Raw genomic sequence first — 21,841 nt, 5'->3', positions numbered from 1 at the left:
TTTCCCGCAGTTTGCAGCCTCGGATGTGTCTCTGGGACAGCTTTTGGGCAGCATCCTGCTCATGCACACTCCTCTTGTCTTGCTACAAAGGTGGGAGCCTCCTGGGGTGGAGCTCAGGGCTCACTTTGGGACCCTCCACTGGGGGCAGTCCAGAAGGAACCTGCTTGTCATTTCCAAAATGCCCTTACACCCACAGATGGCCTTAAATTATCTCAAAACTGGCAGAGGTGCTTCAGCACCACTCTGTAATAACTCCTGCATCCCCCTGGCATCATGGTGGGGGCAGGAGCCATCCCAGGAGTGGGATGCACATGAAGGGGCCAGGAGAAGGGAGCTGGGGAAGAAGGGATCAGGGAGGGTGGGGTGAGCAGACCCTAAGGCAGTTTGGGCTCTGGGTTATGAACAGACTGGGGGAACAAGGACAGCTGCAGGACCCAGCAGGGCCTGACCAGCTGCTGTCCCCCAGAGCCACTACGTGGCCTGCATGGCCTCCATCCTGAGCCAGATGGACAAGGACCACTACAGCACCTACATCCAGGCGTTCCCCTCCCGGCCCGAGCTGATGGTGAGCGCTGCCCACGGCCACACGGGGCCCTGTGGCACAGCACCCCCCTCACTGCATCCCCCGGAGGGCGCTGCAGCCCAGCACGGCTCCTCACGGCTCTCCCTCCCTTGCAGGACTTCCTCATGGAGACTTTCATCCTTTTCAAGGACCTGATTGGGAAGACAGTGTATCCCGGTGACTGGGTGGTGATGAACATGGTGCAGAACCGGTGAGAGGCTGGGGAGGGGCCGCGGGGGGAGGCTGGGAGCGCCTGGGGTGCCTCGGGGCAGGGGGACACGGAGCCCGGCTCGGGACAGGCAGGGCCGCTGTGCTGGGCAGCGTTTGGCTGCACCGAGGGGGCAGAAAGGACCTCACCCCCTCTGTGTGATGATGGTGGGCACGCCAGGCTGGGCACTGGTGCTGCCCTCACTCGGTGCCCACTCCCCCCAGGGAGTTCCTGCGTGCCATCAACCAGTTTGCCACCACCTTAACCGAGATGTTCCTGAGCAACAGCGACTTCGAGCTGCAGGTGGGTGGGCACTGCCTGGGTCCTGCTTCGGGCCGGGAGGGTCAGCAACAGCCCCCGCTGTGCCACCCAGCCTGGCGCTCATCCCTCTGCTTCCGCTGCAGCTTTGGAACAACTATTTCCACCTGGCCGTGGCTTTCCTCACCCAGGACTCCCTGCAGCTGGAGAATTTCTCTCCGGCCAAACGCAACAGTATCCTGGCCAAGTGAGTGCCCACCGCGGCTCGCTGCCCTGAGGACGGGGATTTTGGGACGAGCCAGCTGGGCTGGGCACACCCGGGGCTCACTGCCCTGTGTCCCGGCAGGTACGGGGACATGAGAGCCACGATCGGAGCGTCCATCCGGGACATGTGGTACAGCCTCGGTAAGCCGCGGCGTGCGGGGATTTTTGGGTCTCTGTGGGCTGGTGTCCACCCAGAGCGGGTGTGGCGAGCGGGGTTTTGCTGCTTTGGGCGTGGATCTGCCCTCCCCAGCCCTCCCTGCCCTCGCAGGCCAGCGCAAGATCGAGTTCATCCCGGGCATGGTGGGTCCCATCCTGGAGATGACGCTGGTGCCGGAGCTGGAGCTGCGCAAGTCCACCATCCCCATCTTCTTCGACATGATGCTGTGTGAGCACCGGCTCAGCGGCAGCTTCAGCCGGGTGAGGGCCGAGCCTGCTCCTGTTCCTGCTCCTTCTCCTGCTCCTGTTCCTTCTCCTGCTCCTTCTCCTGCTCCTGCTCCTTCTCCTGTTCCTGCTCCTTCTCCTGTTCCTGTTCCTTCTCCTGCTCCTTCTCCTGCTCCTGCTCCTTCTCCTGTTCCTGCTCCTTCTCCTTCTCCTGTTCCTGCGGCACCGGGTGGGGTGGGATGCGCTGGGAGCCACCCACACCGGGGCATCGCCGTGGCCTGGGAGCGGGGATGGGAATTGTCTCCTTGGGGTGGTCTCTGGGGAGGGGCTGCTCCAAGCTCAGCCCACCTTCATGCCCTTTGCAGTTTGAGGATGAGATCCTGCGCAGGCTGGACAGCGAGGTGGAGGGCGGCCGGGGGGACGAGCAGTACATGCAGCTTTTCAAGAGCATGTGAGTGCGCAGTGACAGCCCTGTCACCTTCTCCCCAGGGCACGGCCCCTTGCTGTCACCATTGCCTGGCATCCCGCTGCTCCTCACGCTGTGCCCTGCTGTGCCACGGGGCAAAGGGACCAGCGAGGGGCAAGGCTGGTGCCTGAGCACCATCGTGTGTCCCCTGCACGCCTCTGCTGGTCCAGCCAGCCTGCCCTGCCTGCCCCAGGCGTTATCCCTGCTGCACGTGATGCTCCTGTCCCTGGTGACACCCCTGCCCCAGGAACTGCCCTGTGCCTTAAGTGACACTCCTGCCCCAGGTGATGCCACTGCCCCAGGGGTTATCCCTGCCCCAGGAGTTACCCCTGCCTCATTTGATGTCACTATCCCAGGGGTTATCTCTGCCCCAGGAATTGCCCCTGCCTCAGGGGTTATCTCTGCCTGAGGTGATGCCACTGTCCCAGGTGTTATCCCTGCCCCAGGAGTTACCCTGCCACATTTCATGTCACTGCCCCAGGTGTTATTTTTGCCTTAGGAATTACCCCTGCCCCAGGTGTTATCTCTGCCCCAGAGTTATCCCAGCCTCAGGCGATGCCACTGCCCCAGGTGTTATCCCTGCCTCAGGGGTTATCCCTGCCCCAGGAGTTACCCCTGCCTCATTTGATGTCACTATCCCAGGGGTTATCTCTGCCCCAGGAATTGCCCCTGCCTCAGGGGTTATCTCTGCCTGAGGTGATGCCACTGTCTCAGGGTTTATCTCTGCCCCAGAAATTACCCATGCCTGAGGTGATGCCATTGCCCCAGGTGTTATCCCTGCCCCAGGAGTTACCCTGCCACATTTCATGTCACTGCCCCAGGTGTTATTTTTGCCTTAGGAATTACCCCTGCCTCAGGTGTTATCTCTGCCCCAGGTGATGCCCCTACCCCAGGTGTTATCTGTGCCCCAGGAATTACTCCAGCCTCAGGTGATGCACCTGCCCCAGGTGTTATCTCTGCCCCAGAGTTATCCCAGCCTCAGGCGATGCCACTGCCCCAGGTGTTATCCCTGCCTCAGGGGTTATCTCTGCCCCAGAAGTTACCCCTGCCTCATTTGATGTCACTATCCCAGGGGTTATCTCTGCCCCAGGAATTGCCCTTGCCCCAGGGTTTATCTCTGCCCCAGGGGTTATCTCTGTCCCAGGTGATGCCCCTACCCCAGGTGTTATCTCTGCCTGAGGTGATGCCCCTGCCCAGGAGTTACCCCTGCCCCAGGTGTTACCCCTGCCTCAGGAATTACTCCTGTCTCATTTGTTGTCACTGCTTCAGGTGTTGTCTCTGCCCCAGGAACTGCCCTTGCCCCAGATGTTACCTCTGCCTGAGGTGATGCCCCAGCCCCAGGTGTTACCCCTGCCCCAGCTGTTATCTCTGCCCCAGAGTTACCCCAGCCCCAGGTGATGCCCCTGCTCTGCCCAGGCTTTGCCCCTGCCCTTTGGTGCTGGGCAGGGCAGCGTGGGAGCACTGCAGAGCCGGCTGTGCAGTGGAACCCAGGGCCCCCTCTCTTCCCCAGCTTGCTGAGCTGCTGCCAGAGCCACCCCGAGCTGGCCAAGCCTGGAGAGGACTTTGTGAGGCTGGTGAGCGAGCTCCTGGAGCGGCTCCTGGACTACCGGGCTGTCAGGAACGACGAGAACAAGACCTACAGCATGAGCTGCACTGTCAACCTCCTGGTGAGCACCTGTGCCCTGCTCCAGCTCCCTGGGGCAGCCAGGGCTTGTCCCTGCATCTCCCCATGTCCCCAGGGTGCCCCTGGCACAGCAGAGAGGGGGTGCACGTGGTGCCACAGCTGGCATTTCTTGGGATGCCACCGTGCAGCTGCCCAGGGCCATGGCCAACCCCATCCCTGTGTGGGGACAGTCCTGGCAGCAGCGTGACCCAGAGGGTGGCTGTGGCATGTGCCACCCCTGGGGCCACTCAAACAGCCTCGCCTGCCTTTCCACAGAACTTCTACAAGGAGATTGACCGCCAGGCCATGTACATCAGGTGAGCGCAGCCCTGGGAATCCCAACAGCACCTGGGGTGGGGGTGCCGGGCATTCCCAGTGGGATGGGCTTGGCAGAGGGGCCTGAGGGGCAGGGTGATGGTGCTCTGTGCCCCACACGAGGCTCTGTCACTGCCAGGTACCTGTACAAGCTGAAGGACCTGCACATCAGCTACGAGAACTACACAGAGGGAGCCTACACGCTGCTGCTGCACGCCCGGCTGCTGACGGTGGGCACGGGGGGCTCGGGGGGGCTGGGAGGGGTGGGCAGCCCCCTGGGCTTGGTGTGACAGGTCCCCAGTGCCTTGTGCAGTGGTCAGAGGAGTCGAATGCAGCCCCTGTGCCAGGCCCACACGGCCTCCAGCTGCACACTCAGCGCCAGCTGAAGGAGGCTCTGTACAACCAGATCATCGAGTACTTCGACCAGGGCAAGGTGAGTGTGCCCCATACCTGCCCCTACAGACCCTGCAGCCTCTGAAACCCCAAAACTGCAGGGAGCTGGGCTGCCTTGGGGCAAGCCTGGCCCCCTTGCCACTGCTTCAGGCTGTCAGATGCCATTCTCAGCACAGCCCCTCACTCCCCACTGCTGCAGAAGGGCTGCAGCTGCCCTGCAGTGAGCCTGGGCTGGATGGTTCACCCCACAGCCACTGTCCCTCATCCCATCCCTGTCCCAGCCCAGTCCTTGTCCTGCCAGGGGTCAGAAGCTTGGATGTCTCTTGACAAGGCTTGATGGGGTCGGCTGGGGGGCTTCAGGGCTGGGGATGGTGGGATGGCAAGTTCTGCTGGCCACTGGACCACCAGTCCCCACAGGAGAGCCCTCTCCCCCTCCTCACAGGGGGCAGGTGCCCCCACAGGCAGGGTGGTCTCTGCTGGAAACCCCTGGTGCCCCCTTCCCCACTTCACCCTGCACTGGGGGGCCCTGTCCTGGCCCCTCTCCCCTCCAGATGTGGGAGGAAGCCATCCACATCTGCAAGGAGCTGGCGGAGCAGTACGAGAGCCACGTGTTCGACTACGAGATGCTGAGTGACATCCTGGTGGGTGCCTGGCTGGGCTGGGGGTGCTGCTGGCAGGGCAGGGCGAGCTGGGGGGAATTGGGGGTCTGCAGGGCCCATCCTGCCCTCATCCTGCCCCTCTCCTCTGCAGCAACGAGAGGCCAAGTTCTATGAGAAGATCCTGAAGGTGCTGCGGCCCAGCCCGGATTATTTTGCTGTGGGCTACTACGGGCAGGGCTTCCCCACCTTCCTGCGGGTAAGCAGAGGCAGGAGCAGCTCCACAGCTGCCACCTCCACAGCCAGGGACCCCCACTCCTCACTGTCTCCACCTGGATGTGGAGCTGTGGACCACAACTGAGTGTCATCACCAGCCTGTTCCTCACCCAGCATCTGTCCCAGCCAGGGGACAGCCCAATGTCAGATGGTTTGCACAGGTCCAGTCACTCTCCCCCCATCCGCCCATGCTGCCACAGCCTCGTAGAAGCCACCAAATCTGTCACACAGGATTTGTCCTTAATGACATTGCTTGGCTGGCACAATTCCTGGTTCTCCATGTGCCTTTTTCCTTTTTCCTCTAGCTCCTGGGTTTGGGGAGATATTTTTTCCAGATGGGGGTGTTTCCTGCTTGGCAGGAGAGCCTTATCAACACCAGCACCCCAGTGCTCTGGGGCTCGCTGGCCCTGCTCTGCGGCACAGGGATGAGCTGTCACCTTCCTACCCTGCAGAACAAGGTCTTCATCTACCGGGGCAAGGAGTACGAGCGGCGTGAGGACTTCGAGATGCAGCTGCTGAGCCCCTTCCCCAACGCTGAGAAGCTGAAGAGCACCTCTCCCCCTGGCCAGGACATCACTGACTCCCCGGGGCAGTGTATCCTCTGCGTGCACGGGGCTGGGAGCGTGGCTCGCTCTCTGCCCATCGCTCTCCATGTGGGAATTCCTTAAATGCCTTTCTGTCGCCCTCGGGGTCGCCCTTCAGGGCTCTGCAGCCCCCTGTCCCCAGCAGTCTGTGCCTGTGGCTCCTTCACTCCCTCAGACATCCAGTGCTTCACCGTGCAGCCGGCAGAGGAAGCCAAGGTGCGGCTCAAGGGCCGGAGCATCCCGGAGCAGATCACCAAGTGAGTGTCCTGCTCTGCTCCCCGGGGGTGGCTGGCTGGGACACAACGAGGGTCCTGTCCCATTTCTGTCCCTTCCCTCCCCACAGCTTCTACAAAGCCAACCACGTCCAGAGGTTCAGCTACTCACGGCCTTTCAAGAGGGGCCCGAGCGATCCCGACAATGAATTTGCAGTGAGTGCAGGGAGGAGCTGCCAGGACCCTCAGCTGGGGGGGCCCTGCAAGGAGCTCAGGGTCCAGGGGGATCCCCAGTCCTGTGCCCACAGAGGTGGCAGCCCCCCATGCCACGGGGCAGCCAGGGGTGATGGGAGAAGGGTGTGGGGAGTGACTGCTGCTCTTCCCACAGAACATGTGGATTGAGAGGACAACGTTCAGGACAGCCTATCCCCTGCCTGGCATCCTGCGCTGGTTCGTTGTCACCTCCACTGAGACGGTGAGCAGGGGGCTGGGGGCCCTGCCAGGAGCTCAAGCTGGGGATGGAGAGCAGGTCCTGCCTGTGCCATGCTCTGTGGGCAGCAGGGACAGCGTGTGGGGGGCAGCAGAGGCGCTGGAGGGGTGCCAGCAGCTGCTGCCACTGCTCTGTGCATAGGCTTTGCTCCTCTCTCAGGGGCAGGTGCTTGGCCAGCGTCCAGGGAGTCTCAGGAGCCACGGAGTGGAGATGTGGCCTGGTGGGCTGTCACAGGGTGTCCTGGGTGGGTTGTCACAGGGTGCTCTGCTGGGCTGTCACAAGGTGCTCTGGCTGGGCTGTCACAGGGTGCCCTGTCAGAGGGTGCCCTGGCAGTGCTGTTGCAGGATGCTGCAGGCACAAGGATGTACGGCTGCATGAGTGCTGCATGTGTGTCTGCCGTGGTGCTCAGGCTGTGCACCCCACTGTGGCACAGCTGCACCCCCAAAGTGACACCAGCTGTCCTGTGGCCTCACTGCTGCCTCGTGCCCATGGGGCTGGCTCTGTGCTGGGAGCAGGGACCAGCATGGCCAGCACATCCCCTGGTGCCAGGGTCTGAGGGGCTTCATGGCTGAGATGTGCAGCCCCAGGGGTCCCTCCTGCCAGGCTGGGGAGAGCCCACCCTGCCATCCTTAACGAGGAGGGGCAGCACTGACCCCTCCCTGCACACAGATCATCATCTCCCCCCTGGAAAACGCCATTGAGACCATGATGAAAACCAATGAGAAAATCATGAGTGAGATCAACAGGCACCAGAACGACCCCAGCCTGCCCATCAACCCTCTCTCCATGCTGCTCAACGGCATCGTGGACCCCGCAGTCATGGGTGGCTTCACCAAGTATGAGAAGGTGAGGAATGCAGAGGCTGTACTGGGGCCAGCTGGGCACAGCCAGGACTAGCACTGGCACCCTCTGCCACCCCCAGCCTGTGTGGAGCTGAGGATTGAGGAAGGGTGTTGCAGGCTTTTTTCCAGGAGCTCTACATGCAGGAGCACCCCGAGGACGCAGGGAATATCGAGAAGCTGAAGGACCTGATCGCCTGGCAGGTACCAGCTGCAGCACCCCTCAGGCAGGGACAGCTGCCCCCGGTGCCAGGGAGCCCCACCACGAGTCCTCGTTGTCCCTCAGATCCCACTGCTGGCAGAGGGCATCAGGATCCACGGGCAGAAGGTGACAGAGGACCTGAGGCCCTTCCACGAGCGCATGGAGCAGTGCTTCGAGCAGCTGAGGGCCAAGGTGGAGAGCCAGTACGGGGTGCGCGAGATGGTGAGTGCCAGGGCACGGGGCAGGCAGGGCTGGGCACCCTGGGGGTGACACTGGGCACGCCCATGCAGATGTGGGGCAGGAACAGGGTGAGGAGCACTGGGTATGGGGGATCTCGGGGTGCCTTCCTGCCCCAGCAGGGGAGGGGGCACTGCTGGGGTGGCACAGAAGCAGGATGGGTCAGACTGAGCCCAGGGAAGGACTGGGAAGGCTCTGCCCTCTCATCCCTCCTGGCTGTGTCTCAGATGTTCTTTGAGGACCGGCGCAGCGGCCGACCCCGCTCCATAGCCTGGGTACCTGACTGGGACCGGCTGAGCCACGCTGGAGCCAGGCAAGTGCTGCACTGGGGAGTGCTGCTCGTCCCCCTCAGCCCTCCCTGCTCAGCCTTCCTCACTCTGGCCCAGGTGCTTTTCTCCCACCTCCCCAGTGCCCTTCCACCTTCCCTTTATGCCAAGTGCATCTCAGGGGTCTGTCCTGCCAGGTCACCACGGTGGCCCTGTCCCTATGGGGGGCATGGAGGAGAGACACTCCATGTGCAGCCCCCATGCTCACCTGGACACTGCTGTCACCTGAGCCACCCAATCCTGCCCCCCAAACCTCCCCTGGCGCTCTGCTGTGGATGGTGCAGCCGCTCCCGGCGATGCTGCAGCTCTGCTTCTCCTTCCCCTGCTGCCCCTCACCTGTCTCTGTCACCCCACAGCACGGAGGCACCCCCGACCCCAAAGACCCCAAAGCCTGCCCGCCGTCCCTCCGAGAGCGAGGAGCACAGGAACGAGCGCAAGGAGAACCGCGCCAGCTCCATCTTCGGCTCCCGGCGGCCGGACTCGTGCCAGTCCATCTCAGAGCTGCCAGAGCCCAAGGTGATGCTCTGCACAGCCCTGGAGGGGCCCTGCTCGCAGTCCCATGGGTGTCCTGCTGCACCCAGAGCTCCTGGCCCTGCCTGCAGCAGCAGCCCCCAGCTGGATGGGACCCCTCGAGGGGCTGGTGGCTGCCCCTGCTGCAGGGAGGGCAGGAGCAGGGGCTGCAGGGGCACAAGGCTGGAGACTCAGGGCTGCAGGAGCTGCCACCCAGCCTGGCTCTCCGAGGTGCTGAGCCTTCCTTCTGTGCCCCAGGACGAGAAGTGGAGACTCTCCTGCAACCTGAGCGAGAGCAGCCCGAGCGCTGACAGGAAACAGCCCCCGCCAAGCCAAGCTGCTGCTGCTGCTGCTCAGCCCGGCGCTGCAGGTACAACCTGCCAGGCCACCTTCCTGAGTCCCTGCAGCTGTGCCCTCCCACGCCATCCCAGCACAGGTCCCCTCGCGGTGACACAGTAGGAGCACAGGCAGATCCCCTGCTGAACACTCCCTGTGGGGCCACAGCCATTGATCCTGGACCTTGTGGCACCGGGCCTTGGTGCCAGGAGCTGTCCCTGGTGGGAGCCAGCCCTTGCTCCTGGCTGGGCTCACATGCCACGGCAGCTCTGTCCAGCACTGCCACACTCCCCTAGGCAGCCCTGGGCACCCCCAGGCTGGCTGAGCCTCCAGCCCACCTCTCTCTCCTGCCTGCACAGGCTCGTCCCTGTCTCCCACGGGCTTTGGTGGCCGTGTGAAAAGCGCCAGCAAGCTGCCACCGCTGCCCCGCAAGTTCAGCCCCGCCGTGTACGAGACATTCCTGGAGCAGAGCGACGCTGCGGCAGCAGGGAAGGTACTGGAGGGGAGGAACTGGAGGGGAGGAGGAGCTCAGGGCTGGCCCTGGCCCCAGTCCCACCTGCCCTCACGTCCCTCTCTGCTCACAGGTGTCCCCGACAGTGGATGGCAACAGAAGCCTCAAGTCCCCGCCGCTGCCGCCACCCAAGTCCAAGCGACTGTCACAGCTCTGACCTGATGCCACCTGCAGCTGCACTGGGGCCACCCCTGCCCAGAGTGCCCTGTGCCCAGCCAGCTGCTGGACCCACAGCCCTGCTTGATTCTCACCTGCTGGAGCAGCTCTTGCAGCACTGACACCCAGAGCAGAGCCCCTGTGTGCACCAGGCGCTGCCACCGTGTCCCACCAGCTCTGGACACCTCTGTGTGTCCCCTGGGGCTGGGACCCACCTGGCCCTGGGTGCTTGCCATGCCTCTGGAGCCACGCTGAGCTCCCACACACGCAGCCCCTCCCAGCCATGAGGCACCTCTCCCTCCACCCGAGCTGCCCACGGACTGTGCCTGGCAGGGAGCAGTGACTTCCCCAGTGGCATTTCTGTGTGATTCCTGACTCGTGGGCCAGCTCCCACCCCATCCTGCAGCACCAGGACCCATTCCTGGCCTGAGCTGCACAGGAGCCAGCCAGGTGTGCACACAGGCCCTGGCAGTTTTATGCTCTGTGGTGTCACCTCTCCTGCCACCACACCAGGCAGGTGTCACTGCCCTGACTGGCCATGCCACGCTCAGCTCCCACCTCTGCACTGCAGCCATGGATAATAAAGGGCAAATTCATCAGCCAGGCACCTGCGTGGGGCTGAGCACCCGTGGGAGCCCCAGCACCCACCCCTGCTTGCCCACAGCCCACCAGGGGCTCATCCCCAGCTGGCACCACCCCAAAGCACAGGGACTCGCCCTCCTGCAGCAGGGAAGGGCCCCAGGGAGCCCAGTGGTCACTCCCCAAGGCAGGCTGTGCTCCCAACACAGGGAGGGGACTCGCTGCTCCAGCCCTGAGCTGCCACAGGGCTCTTTATTCAGGTGGGCTCAGTTTTATTTACAGTCAGTTACAGGGGGAGCTGGACCCGTAACCAGGGGCTGGGGAGGGCAGGGGCTGCCTGCAGCTGGGAGCTGCCATCAGGGGGTTCTGTTCTACAGGGATGTGGGGTCAGCTGCCCAGGCAGGGCTGAGGGACGGGCAGGGCTGGGCTCTCCCTGCATTCCCAGCGGAGCAGAAGGTGCTGCCTGCCCAGCTCCTCACAGAGGGCTGGCTGAGGAGGCTGCCAGGCGCTTCCCAATGTAGATCCTGGATTGGAGAGAGTGACTGTGAGGCATTGGTGCAGGGTGCTGGGCCCCACAGGCCAGGAGCAAGGGGAGATGGCACCACTGCAGCTGCTGGGAGCAGTGGTGCCAGCACCCAAGGATGAGCAGCCCAAATTCAGGAGTGTTCCCTCCTCCCCCAGCCCCATGGTGAGAGCCACAGACACTCACCCCAGCCCCAGGGTCAGCAGGTGGCTGAGCAGGAGCGAGGGGATGAAGAGCAGCAGCAGCTCTGAACTGAAAAGTCTCTTCTTCCTCCCCACTGCACCTCCCTGCAGGCTCCACAGCACCGGCTGGGGGGAGCACACAAAGGCAAATTCCCTGGGAAAAGTTCATGGTTAACAGGGAGAGCAGGCTGGGGGGCAGCAGCAGGATGTGCTGGTGGGTGACACAGGACTTACTCTGGGGACAGGTACCGAGGGCAGCGGGTACAGGCCCAGCCCAGGGACGCTCTCAGGCGTCGCTGCCTCCACTTGGCTTCCTGAGGCACATCCCGCTGCAAGGAGACACAGGGCAGCTCAGAGCAGGGCCTGGGCACTGCAGGGTGTGCCAGGGGCAGCTCCCTCACCTGCCGGGGGTGTGGGCAGCCCGGCTGGGGCTGGCTGTGGGCGGGCAGCACCTCACTGTCCCCTGGCTGCTCGCTGCCATGGCTGGCTCCGTCGTCGTCCCAGGCTGGGGAGCCCAGCACCAGCAGGGCCCTGCAAACAGAAACCTTCAGTCAGCCTGTGGCCCCAGCTCAGCAGGGCTCTGGAGCCCAGCTCCCCCTCAGGACTCACCCGTCACTGCTCTCTGTCTCCAGCTGGGCCTCCAGCAGCATGCGCTCCACGTCGGCGTGGCAGGAGAACGGCGAAGGCGCTGCCTCGGGCTCCGGGCAGCCTGGGCCACAGCGCAGCTCCACCCAGGAGCCTGGGGGGGCCATCAGCCCCTGCACCCCTGCACCCCATCCCGGCCGGGAGCCCTCCCCGGCACACCCCTGACCCGGGATGTCCTGTGCACCCCGGGACCAGCATCCACCTCCACCCCCGGTGCGCACCAGCCTGCCTGGGATCCCCGTGCTCCCTGACCCCCGGTGCACATCAGCCCCCCAAAAACCCCAAAGCCTGGGCTCCCCATGGACCCGCTCCCCATCCACGGCGCACACCAACCTCCCGGGGCTCCCGTTGCCCCCGACCCCCGCGTGTGCACACCAACCTCCCGGTGCCCCCGATCCCCACCTATGCACACCCACCTCCCGGGGCTCCCGGTGCCCCCGACCCCTTCCCGCCCGGGCTCCCAACTGTCCCGAAGCCCCGGTTCCCCGGGTGTCCCATTGTCCCAAACCCCTGGGTGCCCCGAAACCCCCGGTTCCCCGGCCCGCCCGGGTGTCCCGTGGCCCCGGTCCCGCCCCGGTGCCCCGGTTCCCCCCGGACCGTCGTCGCCGGTTCCCGCCATGGCCCCGCGGGTGCTCCGCGCGCAGCCCCCGCCGCTGACAGTCACGTGACGCCCGCGAGCCCCCATGTAAATAAAACCACCGGCACCGGCAGCCGGTCTCTTAAAGGGGCGCTGGCTCCGCCCGCTGGGGCCCGCGAGCCGCAGCTCGCCCGGCCGCGTCGGCCCCGCCGCGTTGCCTCTTTAAGCGGCGCCTACGTGCGGCGCGCGAGCAGGCGTCGGCTGCGGCGCGTGCAGACCCGCACGGAGCCGGCCCGGCCCCGCCCCCCGCCCCGCTGGCCCCGCCCCTCGCCGCGGTGCCCGCACAGCCCGAGCCGCGCTGGACGCTGCCGCCGTTTATTGCCGCCGCCAGGGGGCGCCCCGCCCCGCCCGGCCCGTTCCGCCCGCGCGCTCCCGGTGCCGCCGGCCCCGAGCTCCGGTCAGGGGCTGCACCGGCCCCGAGCTCCGGTCAGGGGCTGCACCGGCCCGGCCCCGAGCTCCGGTCAGCGGCTGCACCGGCCCGGGGCTCCGGTCAGGGGCTGCACCGGCCCGGGGCTCCGGTCAGGGGCTGCCACCGCCCGGCCCCGAGCTCCGGTCAGCGGCTGCACCGGCCCGGGGCTCCGGTCAGGGGCTGCACCGGCCCGGGGCTCCGGTCAGGGGCTGCACCGGCCCGGGGCTCCGGTCAGCGGCTGCACCGGCCCCGAGCTCCGGTCAGCGGCTGCACCGGCCCGGGGCTCCGCTCAGGGGCTGCACCGGCCCGGGGCTCCGGTCAGGGGCTGCCACCGCCCGGCCCCGAGCTCCGGTCAGAAGCTGTACCAGCCCCGAGCTCCGGTCAGCGGCTGCACCGGCCCGGGGCTCCGGTCAGCGGCTGCCACCGTCCCGGCCCCGAGCTCCGGTCAGGGGCTGCCACCGTCCCGGCCCCGAGCTCCGGTTAGGGGTTGCACCGGCCCCGAGCTCCGGTCAGCGGCTGCCACCGGCCCGGGGCTCCGGTCAGGGGCTGCCGCCGGCCCTTGCCACGCCGTGCTTCTCAGCGAATCGCCTGCGGGAGAGAGCGGCCTCCCTCAGACACCGCGGGGCGGGGAGCACCGGAGGGGCCTCCCGCCAACCCACCCCGGGATCGCCCCGGCCGACCGGGACACGGGGACTCTGCAGCAGCCCAGGGCCGGGTCTGCTCGGATCTGTTTCATCCCACGCTCACCGGAGCCCAGGGGAACGAACGGGTGAAGGCAGCAGGAGCTGCTCGGGGAGGGCTCAGCCCCTGCTGGGGACAATCCCGGTGGAGCAGGGACCAAGGGAGGGCAGTGAGGGGCTGCCAGGGCTGCCCAGAGCAGCTCACGGTCCCCCAGGACCACCCACAGGATCCCAGCCCAGTGTCCCAGTAGGGACCCAGGACCACCCACAGGATCCCAGCCCGGTGTCCCAGCAGGGACCCAGGACCACCCACAGGATCCCAGCCCGGTGTCCCAGTAGGGATTCCCAACAGGACAATTCCCTCAGCACCACCGCAGCCCTCCAGTGCCCAGCAAGCCCAGGCACACTCGGCTTCCCCTCAAACACATCCTCAATTTTCTGTGTCTTCCTAAACCAACACCCACACACCAGAGCTGGCCTCTCGTGCCAGGATTTGCCTCATGAGAAGCCTGCACAGAGATCAAACCCTGTGCCCTCACAGCAAGGAGCATTAAGAGAGCTGTCCCTGGTGCCAAACAGGAAGGTCCTGCCCCACACCGAGGGTGCCACGGTGCCAGTGGGACACAGAGAAACCCAGTCCCACAGCGGGGGACACTGGAAAGCCCACTGGAAAGCCTGGGGGACCTCGGGGGCTGCTGGGGCTGGGATCTGGGGGCTTGGGCAGGGGGGATTTTGTGTGGCCCTGGCACGGGGAGCTGTGGGGGGCTTTCACCTCCTGGCGTAGTCGTACAAGGCTCGTTTCCTCTCCTGCAGGGACAGGTGACGCTCCACGGGGGACTTTGCAAACTGCTTTGTAGCCGGCTGCAAGGGAAAGCACAGGAGCCATCAGGAGACAGATGAAGGCTCCTTGGTGGCTCTGCAAGCACCTGGCTGGTGCTCCACGGCCCTGGCTAGCCCTGGACATAAGCCAGCAGAGCAGGGAGACACTAGCCCAAAGTACCTTGGAAGAAGGCGCAGCCACAGAGCCCTGGATGCCAGAAGCAGCTGCAGCCTGGGAGGTAGATGGGGCAGGCAGGTCTCCAGCCTCTTTACTCTCAGGGAAGAAGGGAACTCTCCCCTCCAGCAAGTTGGCAATGGTGGTGTCCACACAGTTGGTTTGGACTGTGGGGACAAAGGGACCATTAGAGATCAGGACACTCCAGCCTGGCTGCCAATGTGCAGTGGTGACAAAGTTTCTTCTTTCAGACCACAGAAACGTCCCTGCTGCCAGCCCTGCTCACCCAGGTCTGTCCTGATGACCTCCAAGGGCACGTGAGGCAGCACCTCCTTGACCTGCTGTGCCATGGCCACCACCCTCACGTCCTCGGGAGCACCCCCGGGCAGGCTGGGGGGCACCCTGGGCCGGGCTGCCGGGCGCTGGCTCGAGGCTGCAGGAGAAAGGACAGCGGGCACAGGGTGAGTCTGTCACTGAGAGCACACACAGACCCCCCAAAAGCAGAGCCCAGGCCGAGGTTTCACAGCCAGGATCCCCACCTGGGGCAAAGGGCATCCTTTGTGCTGTGTGCCTCAGCCTCTTCATGTGCTCGGTCCTGTCGGCAGCGGTGATCCGTGTGGATACCACACCCAGCTCCACGGCCAAGAGCTGTGCAACACAGAGAATCACACATAAATCACAGCACACAGCAGCCTGGGCAGCATGGCAGGGCTACACCGAGCCATGGGGAGGGCAGGAGGGCTGGGAGCTGATTTCTCCAGGGCCTCTGGGAAGCATTTCAGTGTTGCAGAGGGCACGAGAATGATCAGGAACAGCAATATCATCCTGCCAAAACAGGCTGACAAGGAGGTATGAGATGTCTGGAGCTGTCAAATACCCAGCACATATGGGCAGGGTGGAGAAACAACTGCTTTGTATGATTTGTGGTGTTATAAAAAGGGGGTGAAAGGTTTGAGCTTGATGGGAAAAGCCCTGACAGCTGCAGAAGGGCTCAGTGTGGGGTGGCAAACAGGCCATGAAATAACTGAGGTCTTGCAAGGGGCAATAAACATGTTCTGTTGGAGTCCTGGATGCTGAGAATTTTAGACTTTCAGTGCTGACAGACTCTAGCCCCCAGAGAGCACTGCATTTGACCTGAGGCCGTAGAGAAAGCTTCCAAAATTAAATAACAGAACTAAGATTGAGTGTGTAGTTTGATTTGAAGTGTGCAATATCACGTAGTAAAAAACTTAAGAGTTTGAATTTTTAGAATAGAATAAAATATATAACAAAATAAGTTTTAAAACAAAAACTAGTCCTTCTTTGTAAGTTTAAGTAGTAATTTTAATTCATAGTGGTAAGCTTAATTCATAGTTTAAGTAGTAATTTCATAATTAAACAAAAAAGTCCACATTACAAAACACAAGTAGTTAATTATTGCGATAAAAATTAAGTATCATTTCTTAATTAGTTTTTCTTTATAAAATCTTATAAAAATAAATACATAACCATTTTATAAGTTAGTAATAAAATAATACAAAACTCACTACTTTAAAAGCATAACATAAATTAAAAAAAGAAAGACCTAAGTCTAAATGTAGAATATCATCTTGAACACTTTCAAACCCAACCTTAATAAAAAAAAAAAAAAAAAAAAATTAAAGAAAAACCCCAAAACCAACAATGTACCAGAGCTCCCATCACACAGAGACATCCAGAAATGCCCTCTGCCCTTCTGCCTGCACCCTGCTGTGCCCTGTGCCCACCCCAAAGTGCAGCAGTCCCACCCATCCCTGTCCCAGCCCCTCCTACCTCCTGAACTCGGAGCGCAAAGTCCTCACTCCGCTCGTCCGCTCGCCTGGGGACAGACGGCATCCACCTGACAGGGACAGCAGCACGTGGAGCCAGCCCTGCTGGGAGCAGCCCTGGGGACACCCTGCCAGGGCCAGCCGTGCCACCCCAGCTCCACGCTCCCTGCTCAGCCCAGGTTTCCCCAGAGGAGCAGCACAGCCCAGCAGCTGCTCCCAAATCCAGGACAGAAGTGGCGCACTGGAGCTCAAGTGTAACACCAGGGATCTGCAGCTCCCAGAAAGGCCTTAATGAGGATCTGTGGCCATTTACATGGAAGTAGGAAACAGGTCACCCAGAATTCAGGCAGATTGAACAGGGAAAGGCTTTGCTTTGCTGAAATGCATTTGATTCCCAGCCCTACATTTGATTCCCAGTTCCTTCCACTGCGCTCGTTACAGCAAAGCAGCTCAGCCAGCCTGGGCTTGGATCTGCACCACCCCACTCCAAGGGACTGCAGGGACAGAGAGAGACACCTGGGCCAAAACAGCTTCAAAAATACACCTGGAAACTTGGACCTAAACACCTGGAGAGCCTGAGACTCCTGTCCCTCCCCAACAGGAACCAGGAGCCCTCTCTGCATCAGAAGCTGGTCCAGGAGCAGGACTCGCCAGGCCCGGATGGTGCCAAGCCCAGCCCTGCTGAGGCACCCAGGGAGGGAGCTCTCAGTGCCAGGGGGGCACCACAGCCCTGCCCACCCCCACCCCTGCCCCAAACGGAAGAGAGAGACGTAGTACCTTACTTGATAAACTGTGAAGGGAACGAAGAAGGTCCAGAGCAGCTCTGTGATCCAGGAGGAGTCGGCCACGCTCTGGGGAAGAGAGCACAGTGAGATCCCACCCATGGGACAGGAGCAGCTTCCACTGGGGAGGGAGGTGGGCACAGCACAGCTGGCTGGAGGATTGGGAAAGGGGCAACAGCAAAGCCACTGCAAGCAGGCCAAGCCCCAGGGCAGCTTCACCCTCGCTGGTCATCACCAGTTTTCATTTTCCTCCCACTAAGACAGCAGCACAACTTTCCCTCAGTATTCCCCCATTCCCTACTAGTCTGTCCCTTCAGGAAGCTACAAAAATGTCAGAAAACCTACTAATGCTTCCTCAGAACCATGAACAATCCTCCCTCATTCTGGTGGCAGCAGCCCCTCTGTGATGTCCCAACTCCTGTAAGCTCTCCCAGGGAACAGCCTCAGGCTGTGCCAGGGGAGGCTGAGGTTGGATATTGGGAAAATTCCTCCTTGAAAGGGCAGTCCAGCCCTGGCACAGCTGCCCAGGGCAGGGGGAAGTCCCCATCTCTGGGGGATTTTAACAGCCCTGTGGATGTGGCACTTGGGGACATGCTTTGGCATTGCTGTGGAATGGTGGGGCTCGATTTTCCAGAGGGATTTTTCAAACAATTCTGTGATTCTCAGAAAGGTTTGTGCCTGGTTTATCCCACAGCCTGGGAAGAGGAGCTTTAAATGAGAAATGCCCTGAAAGCCCAGGCCCAGGATGAACAGAGAAGTCTCATCTGGATAAACAGAACCTTGGAACCCTACATGCAAATGTCTGGAGTGATGCCCACAGCCAGATTTCACTGCCTGTGCCACACAACAACACCCTCTTGCAACATTCTGTACAACTGGAGCTGGAGAAAATTATTTCTTAACCCCAAATTTGGTGTTTGGCCCATCCCAGTGCCTAATATCTATTACACAATTATATAAGAACACTTTCTATAAATCACCAATCAATCTATTGAAAATTTAACATCTCCAACCCTTCCAGTTTCTGACGGTTTAAAATCACCTCAGAAATCCACCAGGATTTACCCAGCCAATGTGCAGGAAGCACAAAATTCTGCTCAGACTCTGAAGGTAAAATCTGAGCCAAAAGTGACTGTAACCAGCACCTCCACACAGACCTGCTGTGCTCCCTGACACGCAGGAGGGAAGGGATGCACAGACAGACAGACAGCTTGTCACATCTCAGAATTTCTCAAAGGAACCAAACCCATAAAAGCATAAGATATTCCTTTTAAAATGTCCAGAACAGAAAAACACTCTCACCTATCTGGAGGAGTCATTCCAAATGTAACTTATTGCTAGAAAACTGCATCATCACCCACCTTGTGGCCTGCCCCAACTCTGTCTCAGCACCCCTGGTCTGCCAGGAGTGACCAAAGCTCTGCCAAATATTCTTGCAGTTCCCATTCCTGCACACAACCAGGTGACTCCTCACCCTGCCAGGGGTTCCTTTGCCACAGAAACACCAGACCCAGCAGTGACAGCCATGACTGGCAGCTCTCTGTAGCCATCAGATCATAAATAAATACCAAAAATAAGAAATTCAACAAAGCCTCGGTGAGAGCAGTGTCCCTGCAATGGCTTTGGCAGTGCTGCCATTGCCCTCATGGACTTTATCCCTCGTGTGGGATATCCTGCACCATGTCCTGTGTCTGTGCCAGCACCAGCTCAGGAGCCTCCAGTCCTTTGGCACCAGGGCTGCCTGCAGCTGGTCTTTCACAGCAGGGAACTCAGCAGGAGCAAAGCAGGCTGCAGTGGCCATGAAGCCAGAGGCACAGTGACAGCTGGGCCACCAGACATCTGTCAGACTGGCCAATGTAACCAGGGGAGTCCTGACTGGCCAAACTCCTGGGAAAGGCACTGGGAACTGTGTTAGCCCTGAGCAGCTGGTTCCAGGGTGCCAGGACACGAGGCCAGGCCACACCACAGGCTCCAAAGCAGAAAGAAAAGCTGTTCCCACCCCACCCCCTGTCCCTGTGCCCAGCACTCACCACAGCCACCAACGGCCTCCGGACCTGCAGGGCAACGGGCTGGACCTCATCCAGGATGGAGAAGGGCCAGGAGCTGGAAGGGAGGAATTCTGCAGTCAGTGACCCTGGAGCCACCTGAAGCCATTTTGTCAGGATGCAGCAGAGCCATTCCCAGCCACCCTGCTGCAGGAATTCTCCTTCCCCTGCTGGGGGAATTCACCTGAAGCGCAGCAGCCCGGCCCTGCCGTTGGTGGCAGCCTCCTCTGGGAAGAGCAGCAGGGGTGGGTTCCCTTGGTGGGCAGAGTATTCCTTCAGGGAATCCACCAGCTCTGCTCGGCTGCCCGTCACTCCCAGCTCCATGAAGCCCCGGGACCAGCAGATGAAGCCTGGGGCACCGCTCAGGGCAGGCTGCAGGGAGAACAGCAGTGAGAGAAATGCCACCCTGCCCACCCCTCCACACCCTCCTGCCCTTCCAGGCCAACCCTCCCAGGTGACAGAGGTGACAAAGTTGCTGCTCATTAGCAAAATCCCCTCTGGGACTGAGAGTGACCTGTGTTGAGAGCACTGGTGGATGAGAATGTGTTAGTGCCAGGCCTCAGCCCCAGCTGCAGAGGAAATGGGTTCCAAATCATCAGTTCAGACCGTGCCCTGCCAGCCAGACACAGGCACTCCCAGCTGCCCGTGTCCCCAGCGTTCTCCCCAGCAGTCCCTGGCACACTTGGCAGGACACACTCTGCTCCCAGGAGTCCCCCCTCTCCAGGCCAGGGGTGAATCAATGGCTGTGCAGGACACAGGAGCCCGCTGACTCAGGAACTCCACACACAAAGAACTTTGCAGGAGAGCAGGGCCAGCCCAGAACTAGCCAAGCACCACTGACACAGCTCCCTCAGCACCCTCCATGCCCACCCAGTGCTGGGGGGACCCCACAACCAGCCCTGTCCCCTTATCCAAAGGGCCAGAGAAGGAAGCAGCTGCTGGGATCTGCCCAATTTTCCACCAAAATCAACCCCCACTGTAACAACTGCAGCTCCTCACCCCGTTCCACTTTTTCATGCAGAGCCCAAGAGTGACACCGAGCCACAGAAAACACCTCAAGATTAACACCCTGAGTTAATAAATCAGATCTGGAGATGAAACTTTGCAGGATCTGAAAGAGCCTGGAGGGAAGCTGGAGAGGGAAACTGTGCCAGAAACTGGAGCGACAGGACAAGGATTAATGAGTACAGCTGAAAGGGCAGAAATTTAGGCTGGATATTAGGAAGAAAATTTTGGATGTGAGAGGGGCGAGGCTGCCCAGAAAAGCTGTGGCTGCCCCTGGATGCCTGGAAGTGTCCAAGGCCAGGCTGGACAGGGCTTGGAGCCACTTGGGCTGGCAGGAGGTGACGCTGCCCATGGCAAGGGGTGGCACTGAGCGGGCTCTAAGCTGCCTTCCACTGCTCCCACCGCAGCAGCAAAGGGGGCAGAGCTGGCGGTGCCCCGCCCTCGGGGAGGAGCCCCGGCCGCGCCCTCACCGTGTTGCAGGAGGTGAGCAGGCTGACGACGTTGTGGTCGAAGGGGGTGACGTGGTTGGCAATGAAGACCCTGGCGCCGGCCCCGCGCAGCCGAGGGTCGCTCTGACGCACCAGCAGCCCCAGCACGGAGCACATCACACGGACAATGAACCTGCCGGGGGAACAAGGACCCTCCTCAAGCCCTGCCCTGCAAAGTGACGCGTCCAACAGGCAAAGACCCAGGAGTTTTGGCAGCTGGGTAAATGATACTGGCAGCAAATGGAAAGGACGCGTCTGGAGCAGGAATTGGTGTGGGGCTGGGACTGGGATGAGGGCAGCAAGTGCCCACAGAACTCTCGAGCAGCACAGCACGCTGCTCCACGTGCTCCACACCAGTCCCTGAGCACTCCAGAGGTGGCTGCCAGCACCGGGCTTGGCAGAGGAAGCACCTCCAAGGCTCCTGAAGACACAGATCCTTCCCTGAGCCAACCCCCCACGGCTCGGGACACGCAGGGGCCGGGGTGGCCCTGCCACCACCCCACACCCACCCGGGCCAGCAGCACCCGGAGCCCCCCGAGGTCACCCACCGGCGCACGACGCTGTCGGGCAGGGCGCAGCTGACCAGGAACACGTGGACGCCGATGAAGAGGCGCAGGACGAGCAGGCAGAGCCCCACGGGCGCGTACAGCAGCAGGGCCAGCAGCACGAACCCATCGCTCGGCAGCCTGCGGGGGCACACAGCGGCCTGAGCGCGGCCGCGACGATCCCCGGGACGCGCCCTGCGGCCGCCGCTCCGCGGGGCTCCCCCCGCAACTCTCCCGGGACCGCCCCGGCCGCTCCCCGGTGTCTCCGCGGGTCACCCCGACCTTCCCCACGGGGCTCTGGTGAGACACCCCCGCCCTCCGCGGGCCCCGCGACCCCCGCCCCAGGGTTCCCGCAGTTCTTCGCCGGCAGCGCTCACCGGTGCGAGTCGAAGAGCCGCTCGGGGCCCGGCGCCGCGGGCGGTTCCATCCCCGCCGTGCCGGCGCCTCACGGCCGCCCCGCACCCGCCGCCATCTTGCCCGCGGCCGCGCGCCCGGCCCGCGCGGGGCACGCTGGGAGCGCGCCGCCTTCCTGGCCCGCACCGCGCCGCCGCGGCACTCTCGCCCCGGTCGCGGCCCTCGGTGCTCCGGCGGGCTCGGTGAGCGGCTCTGACAGTGGGGCTGCCCTGCTTCGCTGTCGCGCCGGTTGTTGGCGCACCTTGCTGGCGGCGGGACGGTAGCTCCCAGCGGGACTACAGCTCCCGGCGTGCCCCGCGGCAGAAGGGGCTTCCGGGCAGGCATAACCTCGGAACTACAAC

General features: G+C 62.4%; 3 protein-coding genes across 5 annotated transcripts in view; 1 reads left to right on the top strand and 2 right to left on the bottom strand.

Moving 5' to 3' along the window:
* Positions 1-10,400, top strand: part of LOC135299728 (dedicator of cytokinesis protein 2-like) — a 51,039-nt gene extending 40,639 nt beyond the window's left edge. For both annotated transcript variants that reach the window (XM_064419099.1, XM_064419098.1), the window contains exons 29-53: positions 467-565; positions 679-773; positions 995-1,073; positions 1,175-1,275; positions 1,375-1,433; positions 1,561-1,709; positions 2,039-2,124; positions 3,650-3,806; positions 4,079-4,119; positions 4,257-4,347; positions 4,431-4,550; positions 5,062-5,151; positions 5,261-5,365; positions 5,835-5,976; positions 6,142-6,223; positions 6,310-6,394; positions 6,567-6,653; positions 7,338-7,514; positions 7,628-7,711; positions 7,794-7,931; positions 8,174-8,259; positions 8,629-8,788; positions 9,041-9,152; positions 9,478-9,611; positions 9,703-10,400. In XM_064419099.1, coding sequence (XP_064275169.1) covers positions 467-565; positions 679-773; positions 995-1,073; positions 1,175-1,275; positions 1,375-1,433; positions 1,561-1,709; positions 2,039-2,124; positions 3,650-3,806; positions 4,079-4,119; positions 4,257-4,347; positions 4,431-4,550; positions 5,062-5,151; positions 5,261-5,365; positions 5,835-5,976; positions 6,142-6,223; positions 6,310-6,394; positions 6,567-6,653; positions 7,338-7,514; positions 7,628-7,711; positions 7,794-7,931; positions 8,174-8,259; positions 8,629-8,788; positions 9,041-9,152; positions 9,478-9,611; positions 9,703-9,786 — 2,643 coding nt within the window. In that variant the 3' untranslated portion in view covers positions 9,787-10,400. The remainder of the gene's footprint in view (positions 1-466; positions 566-678; positions 774-994; positions 1,074-1,174; positions 1,276-1,374; positions 1,434-1,560; positions 1,710-2,038; positions 2,125-3,649; positions 3,807-4,078; positions 4,120-4,256; positions 4,348-4,430; positions 4,551-5,061; positions 5,152-5,260; positions 5,366-5,834; positions 5,977-6,141; positions 6,224-6,309; positions 6,395-6,566; positions 6,654-7,337; positions 7,515-7,627; positions 7,712-7,793; positions 7,932-8,173; positions 8,260-8,628; positions 8,789-9,040; positions 9,153-9,477; positions 9,612-9,702) is intronic.
* A 189-nt stretch (positions 10,401-10,589) lies between these two features.
* Positions 10,590-12,566, bottom strand: LOC135299733 (BCL2/adenovirus E1B 19 kDa protein-interacting protein 3-like). Of its 2 annotated transcripts, none has more exons than XM_064419105.1 (6): positions 12,312-12,566; positions 11,679-11,808; positions 11,471-11,600; positions 11,304-11,398; positions 11,074-11,223; positions 10,590-10,888 (listed from the first exon to the last, which is right to left on the bottom strand). In XM_064419105.1, the coding sequence occupies exons 1-6, from the start codon at positions 12,397-12,399 to the stop codon at positions 10,840-10,842; spliced, it is 642 nt and encodes a 213-aa protein (XP_064275175.1). In that variant the 5' UTR covers positions 12,400-12,566; the 3' UTR covers positions 10,590-10,839. The 2 variants fall into 2 exon arrangements, with proteins under 2 accessions (XP_064275175.1, XP_064275176.1); XM_064419106.1 differs by having other exon boundaries at positions 11,074-11,195.
* Positions 12,567-12,656: 90 nt separating this feature from the next.
* Positions 12,657-21,612, bottom strand: AUP1 (AUP1 lipid droplet regulating VLDL assembly factor). The gene is made up of 12 exons (XM_064419102.1): positions 21,464-21,612; positions 21,090-21,227; positions 20,524-20,674; positions 19,233-19,420; positions 19,034-19,106; positions 16,999-17,072; positions 16,226-16,292; positions 14,974-15,082; positions 14,721-14,867; positions 14,441-14,601; positions 14,213-14,301; positions 12,657-13,348 (listed from the first exon to the last, which is right to left on the bottom strand). Exons 1-12 carry the CDS (start codon positions 21,511-21,513, stop codon positions 13,300-13,302), a joined length of 1,296 nt encoding a protein of 431 aa, XP_064275172.1. The 5' UTR covers positions 21,514-21,612; the 3' UTR covers positions 12,657-13,299.
* Positions 21,613-21,841: the final 229 nt, after the last annotated feature.

The sequence above is a fragment of the Passer domesticus genome, chromosome 4, assembly GCF_036417665.1.
Source record: "Passer domesticus isolate bPasDom1 chromosome 4, bPasDom1.hap1, whole genome shotgun sequence".
Taxonomy (NCBI): domain Eukaryota; kingdom Metazoa; phylum Chordata; class Aves; order Passeriformes; family Passeridae; genus Passer; species Passer domesticus.
Note: the sequence above shows the minus strand (reverse complement) of the source record. Positions and strands in the feature narration are given on the sequence as shown.

Bases quoted from the DNA above. Each gene is read 5' to 3' on its own strand.
- LOC135299733 (XM_064419105.1), bottom strand. From the start codon at position 12,399: ATGGGGGCTCGCGGGCGTCACGTGACTGTCAGCGGCGGGGGCTGCGCG. The intron at 11,809-12,311 runs GTCCGGGGGGAA...TGGCCCCCCCAG, and splicing joins GGCGGGAACCGGCGACGACG to GCTCCTGGGTGGAGCTGCGC. The intron at 11,399-11,470 runs GTGAGGGAGCTG...GTCTCCTTGCAG, and splicing joins GCTGCCCACACCCCCGGCAG to CGGGATGTGCCTCAGGAAGC.
- AUP1 (XM_064419102.1), bottom strand. From the start codon at position 21,513: ATGGAACCGCCCGCGGCGCCGGGCCCCGAGCGGCTCTTCGACTCGCAC. The intron at 20,675-21,089 runs GTGGGTGACCTC...TTCCCCCGGCAG, and splicing joins CCCGACAGCGTCGTGCGCCG to GTTCATTGTCCGTGTGATGT. The intron at 13,349-14,212 runs GTGAAAGCCCCC...TCTCTCCCGCAG, and splicing joins TTGTACGACTACGCCAGGAG to GCGATTCGCTGAGAAGCACG.